General features: G+C 53.0%; 1 protein-coding gene across 3 annotated transcripts in view; it reads right to left on the reverse strand.

Moving 5' to 3' along the window:
- Nucleotides 1-2,908: 2,908 nt before the first annotated feature.
- PIWIL1 (piwi like RNA-mediated gene silencing 1) overlaps nt 2,909-11,451 on the reverse strand; it is a 31,122-nt gene continuing 22,579 nt past the window's right edge. For 2 of the 3 annotated variants that reach the window (XM_077761721.1, XM_077761722.1), the window contains exons 17-21: nt 10,650-10,720; nt 10,402-10,555; nt 7,030-7,155; nt 4,318-4,465; nt 2,909-4,175 (exon numbers count right to left, since the gene is read on the reverse strand). In XM_077761721.1, coding sequence (XP_077617847.1) covers nt 4,059-4,175; nt 4,318-4,465; nt 7,030-7,155; nt 10,402-10,555; nt 10,650-10,720 — 616 coding nt within the window. In that variant the 3' untranslated portion in view covers nt 2,909-4,058. The remainder of the gene's footprint in view (nt 4,176-4,317; nt 4,466-7,029; nt 7,156-10,401; nt 10,556-10,649; nt 10,721-11,451) is intronic. The other variant, XR_013334540.1, reaches the window with a different exon arrangement.

Consider the following 11,451-nt stretch of genomic DNA (forward strand, 5'->3'; position numbering starts at 1 on the left):
GGGGGCCGCACCCCAGCAGCCAGGTTGGGGTGCTCCTGAGACACGGGGTGTGGGTGTTGGGTGTGAGGGCTGGGGACCGACCGATTGGCAACACGGAGACGACGGATCTCGGGGAGACCATCGGGCGCAGAGAGAATGGGACGAGAGGTGTTGAGGGCAGTAGGGGAATTTCATCCTAAGGGGGTGTCGGCGAGCACGGACTCCATCCTTCGCCTCTATCTTGGCCTCCCCTCCAGCGCAAGGGGCGCCCCTACAGAGAACTTGCAGAGACCCTCTAGGCGTCCAGGGGGCGCCCCTGCATATAACCCCCAGAGCCCCGTCTTCCTGGCACGCAGGGGGCGCCCCCGCAGAGACGCTCACGCCCGGCGCCTGCTCTGAAAGCTGGGGCCGCGGGCTGCTCTGCGCGGCGGCGGCTGGGAGGGTTCCGGGTCGTCTGCCCCCCGTAAGTGGCCCTGAATGACGCTGAGCAGCGGGCTCGCTGGCTCGTGCTTCGGGAGTAGAGGGTCTTCTCGGTCTGGAGGGCACGCGGACCCTCCACCTCGTAAGGAGGCAAGGTCGACAGGAGGCGGAAATCAGGCAAGTGCGAGGGACAAAGGGGCTGCCCGGGGAGGGGGAGGGGGAGNCGGGGGGGAGGCGGGGGGCGGGGAGGGACCCTGTGGGGCTGCAGCGGGGGCGCCCCGAGGCCCCGCCGCACCCGCTGAGCCAGCGGGACAGGCGTCGGCCGAGTGACCCCGAGCTGCAGAAGCCCCTTGAGATGTGGCGGAGGAATAAGGTTTATTGATGGTTTCGGGGGACGGATTATCAAGGTCAAATTAGTCTCTACCTACAGACCCGCGGGCTTTTCCCGCACCGTTTCTTTTTTTAAATTTTTTGCATGTTTTATTTCTGAGAGAGAGAGAGAGACAGCGTGAGCAGGGGAGGGTCAGAGAGAGAGGGAGTCACAGACCGAAACAGGCTCCAGGCTCCGAGCTGGCAGTCAGCACAGAGCCCGACGCGGGGCTCGAACCCACGAACCGCGAGATCATGACCCAAGCGAAAGTCGGACGCTTAACCGACTCAGCCACCCAGGCGCCCCGATTTAAGAATTTTTAAAAATGTTTTTGAGAGACAGAGGCAGCACGAGCAGGGGAGACGCAGAGGGACAGGGAGCCAGAATCAAGCAGGCTCCAAGCTGTCGGCTCATAGTCCGGCGCGGGGCTCGGACTCTGAACCACAAGGTCATGACCGGAGCTGAAGTCGGACGCTCAACCGACGGAGCCCCGAGGCGCCCAGAGCGGAAGCTCCTCCGCGGCCCCGCAGCCGAGCCTCAGCGGCCCGTCCCTGCTCTCGCGGCGCTCGCGTGAACAGGCCTCGTTTGTCAGAACCGGACGGTTTCACCTTTGCTGCAGCGGAGGGTGCATGTGGCTCCGGGCTGGGGGAGAAAACGGTCGCAGTGGCACCCCTGGGTGTCGGCCATTCGCCCGTAAGCCACCCTGCTGTCCCTGCACTCGGNTGTTGCCCCCAGTGGTGGGGACCCGGGAAGCGCTGGGCCCCGCGCTGCCGCCGGAGGAGCCCGCGCCGTGCTGTCTGCACAGCCTCCGACTGCCCGCTGCAGGGGCGAGTCCCCACGCGCCACCGAAGCGCCCGAGGACCCCGACTGCTGGGTGCGCGGCAGGGACTCCAGCCCGCCTGGCCGGGCTGGCCCGNCCCCCGGGCCCTCGCTACGGAAACCGAGGGCCAGGGAGGGTGGGGAAGCCGCCGAGGACCCCGCACCGCCCTCCGAGTAAGTGGCTGGCTTCGCTTTTCGGTGCCGGTGCCTCCTCGGTGTGGACGCCTTCCTGCCCCTCCTCCGCCCCCGAGCGGGGACGGGGTGCGGGAGGGAAGATGCGGGGCGGGCACAGACAGCACCCGTGAAGGCGCGCAGCTGGGCGGCACGGCGCACGGGGTCCCCGGAGGCCGCCCGGGAGGAAGGCGCGTGTCGGCTGGGGGCGCAGGTGTGACGAGAGGCGCGGGTTGTGGGAAGAACCGGGGCGTGAGGGGAGCGGGGCGGGCGGGCCCCAGGGCAGGAGCCAGGCCCCACCCATCCGGATGCGCACCCCTTAGGTTCCAGGAGGTGTAGACAGCCAGGGTTCTGCTGGAACTCCCGGGGAAAGGGTGCAGCTTCCAAGGGAGCGAGGTGGCCCTGATGCCAAGCTCTGTGCCCGCTGCCGTCCCCCCAGGAGGCCCGGCGGTCAGCAGCGAAGCCGAAGAGACTCCCCCACCCCCGTCAATGTCACCCAGACTCCAGACGCCTCCTCGCCTGGCACTTGCCCAGTCGCACGCAGGGTGTGTCTGATGGACCGCCCGCCGGGCAGAAGTTCTGATCCCGGGTCTGCCGTGGGCCCAGGGCTCCCTGTGGTGACCAAGCAAGCAGATGACATTTAGCACCCAGTCCGGGGACCGCTGCCCAGGACAGGTGAGCAAGCGCGTCTATAACCTTTCTGGCCGAAACTCATTTGAGCAGGTTTTCTGTCCTTTGCAACAAAGTCTTCAGACTTCAGTGAGGCTCCCCTGCCGGCGGCAACTGTCCTAGATGACGCGGACATGTCTGCACGAGCGCGTGGAAGCTGCTACGAGTGACACTTGAATGACTCGGAAGTTTCTGACCATCACGACAAACCTATACGTGAAAAACACCCCAAACCAATCTTTCACAGCCGCAGGCCTGGACTCCCTCCTGCTCCTTCGAGCCAGGACAGCCTTGAATGTGACCTGTGTCACGGGATCCGGTCTCTGTCGTGCTGTCTGAAAGCTCACAAGGCCCCGTTCCCTTCCGCTAATGTTCAGACAGTCGGTTGAGGAACCTGGGCTAATAGCCAAGAGCCGTGTTAACAACAGTTATTAGCTTGAAAAGCTAAAAGGAAAACAAAATGGTTTTCATTCACGTTAGTAAGGCTAAATCCAAAAGGCATTTATTTGAGAAGGCCAAGTGTAATAACACGCTCAGACGAGGGGTTTACATGATCGCTAATGTTCACACCTGTACGTTTACAAGCAACAGTGAGAGGTGTTCTCGAAATACAATTCTACTTGTTACCTGCAGCATCTCCTGAAAATTCCCACAAATGTGTAAACGTGAAGAGTTATGACTGTCAATGTGACCACACCACCCTCCTTCGCCTGCACGTCTACGCTCTGGATCCCATTCCTGAACCACGAATGCGCAGGTGGCAGCCACAGACCCTCAAGTGCAAAAGGGACACAAATGCAGCTTCTGTGGAAGGAGCAGCAGCCTTCTGACCGTGCGCTCTCCCGCATTTAAAAAAATACAGTAAATGGAACAAAAACACATATGCTTTCAGTAAAAACAAACTCCTATTCCTGGTAAGGTGACAATCCAATTTTATTCTGTAACAAGTGGAATAATGTCCCAGTTGCAAAAAAAATAAATAGTAATGTTAATATAGATTACTGACCTCTTAAAGAGTCTTAAAATGTTTCTTTGGACAGAAATTTAAAACTTTTCAACCATCTTCTTCTAACCCCCGTCCCACCTAGCCCCTAAATTAAATAAAAATTAGCCTACTTCAGAGCCTCTCACCGTTCCCCGACCTCGTGCTGGTTATTTAATGGCAGCTTTAATCTTTAAAATAGATCAGATCCCCAAATAAAACCCCACCTTACAGTTCTAGTGAGTGCCCCACTTTACCTTTCTCTCCTTTAAATTAAAAATATTTCAAAAAGATAATTCAAGTTTACAAAAACGGACTTGCTCACTCCTGAAAATACTTTTGAGTAAATCTCTGCTTTTCAAATTGCTTAAAGTCTGTTTATAATATAAAGTACCTTATCCACATTTTTTCTCAAAACAAAAAATCCTCACAACATATCTGAGAAGCAAACAAGATAAAATGTAAAATTTTAATTTTTACCTAGAAGCCAGTCAAGTAGCAATGCTAGAAAGAAGACTCCAGATCTCCCACTTCCTTTCTCAACTTTCATCTAGAAAGATAAGAGCTAAAACAAATAAAAAGCTTAAAAAAAGCCTGAGGTTCCATTTCAAACTGAAGAAACGGCTGCGTGTCGCCCTCTCGTGGAGGTTAGAGGTAGTACAGGCGATTGGACAGGGACAGGTTGGGCTCTCTGTGAATGCTCTGGCCCACGAGGAAGGCCAGTTTGTGGGCGTACTGGCAAGGCGCCGGGACACGGATGACACCCTTTAGTGGAAGAAACAAGGTCTGTTACTCTGAATCTGTGTTTTACAAGGCACGTCTCAGCATTAACCGTAAAAAGCCTTTACAAACACAGCAACTCCTTTTCTGAAAAGTGAATCTCGCTGAAGTGAAGGAGCACACTTACTGGCCAGTTGTAATAGACGTGACACAGCTTGTACGTCAGCCTCTGTATGTGGTCTGGCTTCAGGCCGCTGTTGTCGTAGATGACGTTGTAGTGTGTCGGGGAGACGCTGCCGCTTCTCACTGCCTGGCTCACGATAAAAAAATCATACCTGGAAGGACAGGAGAGAAACCACACGGGGGTGAGGCTTATCTGAGAGCCCAAGTTCACGGTGAGAAGATGCCGCACACGAACGTAACCTAATCTCTTCAGGACAAAGCGTGCTTCCTGGATGTCAGAAACTGCTGTCCCCGAGCCATCACGGAGAGCCTGTGTGTGAAAGACGTTTACGACGCCACTACTACTAATGTTGTAAACCTCCGTCACGGAGGCCTCAGACGTGACCCGGCAGGGGTGCCGGTTACACAGTGCTGGCCCGGAGAGCTCCGGGCTGGCTGGAGCCGCAGCGCGCGCTAGGAGGGGCAGCGGCAGCGGGGGCGGTCACTGGGGTCTCATTTCAGGCTCTCTGGTTCCCAAAATACGCTTTTACTGTAGGACCTTTCCCCCGCTTGCTGTTCCCAGTGGTACTTAACAAAAATATATATTTTAATCATTAAGGATGCAGCACAAATTCTAGACTAGAACATCCAAGCACACACACAAAATCAGTACAGGACCCAAATGGTAAAGCAAAAACCAAGGAGCGCAAACAAAAAGGAACAAAACATCGGTGTATTTTTTTTTTTTTTTTGGTAGCAACAAAACATCACCCCAGAGACGCTGTGCTGGGACTTAGAAGCTGGAAGGAAACTGCCTGTGCAACTTGCCAGGCCCCCCGGAAACGACAGGACTGACCCGCAACACGGCAGTGGTTCTGGAGGGGGAGGGGCTCCGTGACAGACACCTGGCCCCACGGAGCAGAGAGCCCACACGGGAGCTGGGGGCAGACCTCGGTCCCAGCACAGGCCCCGGCCGCTCCAGCGCCGGCAGCCGTGCCAACTCTGGCCTCGCCCTTAGGAGCGGGCCTTCTCCAGGGCCACAGGCTGCTCTGTCAGCTGAGCGTCCGACGCTTGATTTCAGCTCGGGTCATGATCTCACAGTTTGTGAGTCAAGCCCCATGTCCGGCTCTGTGCTGATAGCTCAGAGCCTGCTTGGGATTCTCTCCCTCCTTCCCTCTCTCAAAATAAATAAAATTCAAAAAAATTTTTAAAGGGGACTTCTCCAGGTATGTAAATAGCATCCTCAGCTAAGTTTTAAATAGCATCAAATAAAAAGTAATGAAATGTTTTCATACTTCCTAATTCAACTTGGATTTTGCCCAATTTATTTACGTGAGCTGTCTGCAGGTCCGTGCGGGCCCCAAGCTCTGGTTACCAGAGCAGGAGCACTGTTACTAGAAAGTACCACGGGGTCGTTCTGACCGCTTAAGGGATCCTGCAGGAAAGGAACCTAAGTTAGGATCTTAGCTGTTGTGTCTCCCCCAGCAGATGTCCCCCAGGAGCAGAATCCTGAGGCACTGCCGTAGCTAACACCTGCCTGAGAAAGGACAGAAATCCAAGGTGACACATCCTGTCACATATGATCGCTTGTCCACCTACGGCCAACAGAGGAAATCCTGTGCCTGCATCCGCACCGGGGCCGTGCTCCACCTTAGCAGCTCCGCACCCAGGCCTGCACTTGATCCTGGTGAAATGTGCCTTTCGAATTTAAATTTTATTTTTGAGAGACAGCAAGTGAGGGGAGAGGGAGAGACAGAATCCCAAGCAGCCTCTGCACCGTCAGTGCAGAGCCCAGTGTGGGGCTCAAACTCACCAACCATGAGATCATGACCTGAGCCAAGATCAAGAGTTGGACCCTTAACCAACCGAGCCACCCAGGTGCCCCAAACCTGCCTTTTGAAAAAGCTCCAATACACCAACACAGGACGGGTCTAGCCATGTGCTCTCCTGGGGAGGCATTAACCTGGCCGAGTGAGGCGCTCCCTCTACCCACAGGACGAATGCGCTGGGGGCCTCGCCCCACACAGGGCTTTCCCGGGACCAGCGACTTCAGCACTGGACAGCACAGTGCTCTGCGCTAATGTCAGTACCACGGGCCCCTCGAGGTCCTACTTATTAGCTTATTTTCTTACTGTGGCAAAGTATAGCTCCAGTTTGCATAAAAATGTTTATTCAAAAGCCACTTTTCTTACCTGTGACTGTGTTTCTGATGAAACATTTTGGCCTCTAGATAACTAAAATCATTACAGATCTAAAACTTTTTACTAAGAAAACAAAAGTCTGGATGAAGCCACATGTTAAAAAAAATACAAAAAGCACACAACGCAGCAGTTCTGACCTCCCTCTGTAATTAGTGCCACAGACAATAACCCTCTTCCCCCAAAGAAAAACTGCATAAAAGCCACAAATCGTGGGCTTTAGTAATATTACTGGATCAAACTAATTGAAAACTTTACTTTTTCTCAGATTTCTTATGAATAATAAAGGGCGTCTGGTCTCAGCTAGTTAAGAATCTGACTCTTGATTTAGGCTCAGGTCATAATCTCGCAGTTTGTGAGTTCCAGCCCTGTGTTGGGCTCCGTGTTGACCGTGCAGAGCCTGCTTGGGATTCTGTCTCTCTCTGCCCCTCCCCACGAGGTTCTCTCAAATTAAAAAAAAGAAACAAACCTAAGAAAAAGTCAATGAGTTAAAGTGGATAAAGCAGAAAACAACGCTCATCTAATGGCACACAACTTACCATTCTGGTCTGGTAACTTCTACATCAATAACTGTTCCAGGAAGTGGGTTTTGAAGTCTTCCTCCAGACTGAGCAAAAAACCGGGCATTCACTCGTTTCTTCACCACGATTACTGTTAGTCTTGGGCTTAAACATGATGATGAAGAAGATGAATGTAATGACACTCAGGTGGCCACTCTCTCAGGCAATGAATGGACCACTCACCACGTGCTCCATTTAAACGGACCCCCCACCCCAGGGCAGAGCGCCCACCCAGGTTGGGCAGGGACGGCGTGCACGTGCCCTGTGTCACATCAACCGCTCAGCATGTCATCTGCCTGTCACACTGAACAAACTGGGCACACGGTTCGGAGCCCTCTTCTGTGTGCGTCCTCTAGGAGGAAAACAGGACCTCAAGTCTAAAATCCCCGCTAGGGGAACTGGTGTGAGCAATGTCCAGGTCTAGCCTGGCATTAGCGGCTCACGAGGAATCAGGGGTCCCTGTCTCTGTCTCCCTCCCTGGGCCAGTCAGCCCTCAGCCCAGCACATGACGGCAGAGAACGCACCCTCCGCGTCTTCCCCATGCGACTCTCCGGTTGGTTTTCCTGCGGCGGGACTGAGCCCCCTTGCCCCAAGCTCTGCATCTGAGGGGCCTGCTGGCCCCTAACCCGGCTCTGGCTCCCCACAGGGCAGCCCTTCAAGTGCAGTACATGCAGCCTGAGTACCTTTCACACCTTTTCTACCCCCCAGCCCCCAGGTCTGTGTCAAATCCAGAGTCTGAAACCTGGCACACGTGAACCAGCACACACACGGAAGGCGCTGGGAGCTGCGTGGACACACGTAGAACACCTGATAAACGGGACTGTTACTGGCGCCTCAGTTCTCCCTGTGCCCTTTTCCCAACCAGGACATTGCTTCCCGAAGGCATCAATACACTGGATTCCAAACTTTGGGACAGAGAGGCCTTTACATGCTGTGGGATCAGGAACGCGTGGCTTGGGAAGGTAGTTCGCGGTACACTGCCCGGTCAAATGGTCCAAGAGACCCTGAAATGGGAACTTCTGTTCACTGGTAAACCTAATTCTGCTCCTTCGTGGTAGTAGTAACTGAACAGAGAAGGGACACGGAGGTGATTTCACTTTAGAGACCACTATCTATCTGTGGGGGGTTTGCTGCTCCGCTTACTGTGGCTCTGGATAGAACAAAGCCCTTCCCAGGAATCTAAGACAAGTGCGTTTCAGTCCTCTGACATCACCAGAAGCAACTCAGCAAATGTCATGACAGACAAGTCATAAGTATGAGGTGGCATTTTGATTTGTTCTTGTATCAAATATTCTAAATAAGCTAATCCATTATGCATTTTTATAAAGTTAACATCAACATTTCAATTAAAAAACAAATACCATTGAGCACCTGGGTGGCTCAGTCGGTTGAGCGTCCGACTCCGGTTCAGGTCATGATCTCATAGTTGGTGAGTTTGAGCCCCGTGTCGGGCTCTGTGCTGACAGCTCAGAGCCTGGAGCTGCTTCAGATCCTGTGTCTCTCTCTCCTCTGCCCCTCCCCCACTCGTGCTCTTTCTCTCAAAAATAAGCGTTAAAAAATAAAAAAACAAAAAATACTGCAATTCTAAACATAATTATGAATATTTTACATCCAATTGGCATTTCTTTGAAGTTAGGAATAATTCTTGGGTATTTTACTCTACACACGAGCTCTCTACCATTTATCGAGTGCTTCCTGGGCTCGGCGTCAGGTAATTACCCTCCTTTATTCCTTCTGCCAACCCCAGCTGGTGGCTTCCCCGTTTCCCAGATGCAGGTGCAGGTGGGCAGAACCGCCTCTGCCCCTGAGACCCTGTGCTCGGTTACCCAGCTCCGTGGCCACCACGTCCCGGCACAACTCACGACGTGGGTCTGCTGCCGCAGCAGCTGCTTAGGCCTTCGTGCAGCCTCCGTTTAAACTCCCCTTCCCTGCAGCTGTTCACCCCATTACCTGGGTGGGACGCGGGCAGGAGCCTGGTTACGGCCTCCCCTCACGGCTTCAGGCCCCTCTTTGAGAGCTGCCGCCGCTGCTGGGAACCAAGCCCTGAGACTGAAAACTCCTGGCAGCGAAGCCCCAGGCCCCACACGGCCACAGGGTGTGTCCCCGAGTCCTCACACATTCAGCTCGAGGCTGTAAGATCCGCTTATGCTATGACATCTTCCCTTTACTTCTTGAATGTTTAAAGGCAAGCGAAGCTAGAAAATGCTGAGGGCTCAAGCCGAGAACTGAAGAGGAGACCAAGCAGGCAGCCGCCGCTTCACACCCTCCTGTGCATCCCGAACTCCGTCCATGTGGACAGAGCATCGAACTCAAGAGAAATACCTCCAATAAGGCTTAAGAAGTTTCAAAGAGCAAAAGAAAATACCATTATTTTAGTGAGAAAATACAAGCATTAAGATCTTTAAAGGAGACAAAAAAGGACATTAACTTCCATTTCCAAAATCTTGGAAAATGCTTATTAGCATTTTAATCTGAAAAACCTCCCTGACGTGCTCTGAGAGCTTCATGTCATAAACTCGTTTTAGGAAACGTGTGCAATCGACACTCAGAAGCTGGCCAGGGCCGACCTGGAAGTGGCCCCTCCCCAGGCTCCCCGAACTGCAGCAGGCCCCGACCTTTTTGTAACAAGCCCAAGTGCTGGCCGAACACAGAGACAGGCCTCTCGGGATTTCGGAGGAGCCTGAAGCAGTGAGTTCACAAACCATCATTCTGCACCAGGAAGCCCTTCATACCACAGTCCCTGACGTGAGCTTGCTCACAAGCGTGGACAGACCAGCAAAACGTAACTTCTCGGAAGGGCTGTGTGGAGACGGAGCAGCCTCACTCCTGGGGAGGCGGGGGGCAAGCAGAGGAAGGCAAAGAGCAGCACGGGCTTCAAGAGCACAAGTGTGAAGCTCAGGGAGGATGAGTATGTCCCTCGCACGTGCATGCCATCCCCAAGGACGAGTAAAGACATCAGTGCCAGTCGAGTTCACAAAGAAATCAAACACGTATTCACTTTACAGAGAACTCAAGGAGGGTGAATTAAGGCTATCTGGAATTTCTTCTAAGGAGCAACCCTGTGGGTGCCCCAGACACCTCGGGATACTCAGATTCCGCGTCAAGGCTGCAGGCAGACAACTGGCAGAGGTGACTTCACGCATCCTTCCCTGAAGGCAGGGACCCTCCACACCACTCGACATGTCCAGCCCCTCCCCCCACACCGGGAGAAGCTCCACGAGGAACACCCCACCCCTGGCCGCGATCTCACGCCCCGCTGCACCCCTTACCTTCTCATCTTCCAACACGGACCTCAAAGATAAAAAAGCGTAATTTTAGGAAGAGAAAACACTTCCCAGCGAGCATGCTTACTTGTAACCTCTGCCCACAGATTTGAGGCAGTCCAGAAACTGCGGCACCTCATAGTTGACCAGGGTTTTGAGCTGGCCGTCCCCGACGCCGTCCCGGTACACGACGATCCGGCTGGGCATGTACTCGTTACAGCTGTTCCAGGCCCTCAGGGCGGCTGCGGGAAAGCCAGCAACGGGCAACAGGGCTTTGGGGTCATTTCTGGAAGAGCCGCTTCAGGAAGCAGGACGAAAACGCTACAGGAGACCAACCTTGGAGGCAGACTTTGAGCCCATCTACCAGCTCCTGTCCTCGATCTTGAAACACGCAGCGCGAGAACCAGCTGTTCAGAGAAAAACGACAGGGTGAGAACGATCTCCTTCCCAGCAGCTCTTTAGCCCCTTTAAAGATACCTGTTAACAGCTCCAATGCTTTAAGAAATCCTCAACACAAATACCAAGCTACTTATAACATTACAAACTAAGATTTCTTTTATCACCAATCAATACCATAATTCTGTGGCTGAGGTGAAGAGGAGGTGTGAGCTATGATACCCAGAGACGCCTCCTAGGCCCACACCCTCACACACACACAGAAGCGCGCTTCCCGCTCTGCTCCTTAGAGACATTTATTATAGATTTCACTTTTAAAAGATGAAATACGTTGAAATATGCCTGTTAGTAATGCTCACACATCAATATTCCTTTAATTTTCATCCTTTCCTATTCTTGGCGATTCTCTTAGTTCTAAGAAAAGGACTAAAAACACAAGTGATTGGGTAAACTGAAGAAGTGGGCTTTCCAAAATAAAGTCAAGGCAAAAACACTAAGGTACATTTCAGTGGTCAATAAAAATTATGAAAGACCTTTGCAGAGATGGTCACCTCTAAGGAGATCCACCCTCCCCTCAAACAGAAACCACATATAAAACAGCCTGAAATGCAATCTGACTAGTATACATTAAGGGCAAGCGAACAAAGTAAAAAATGGCCTGTAGGTGTTATTTTACTTCCCTTTCTTGCTTATCCAATTCAGAGAAGTCAATAGGTTAAAGAGAACCTAGCAGAATCCAGAA

The sequence above is a fragment of the Crocuta crocuta genome, unplaced genomic scaffold (assembly GCF_008692635.1).
Source record: "Crocuta crocuta isolate KB4526 unplaced genomic scaffold, BGI_CrCroc_1.0 scaffold862, whole genome shotgun sequence".
NCBI lineage: Eukaryota > Metazoa > Chordata > Mammalia > Carnivora > Hyaenidae > Crocuta > Crocuta crocuta.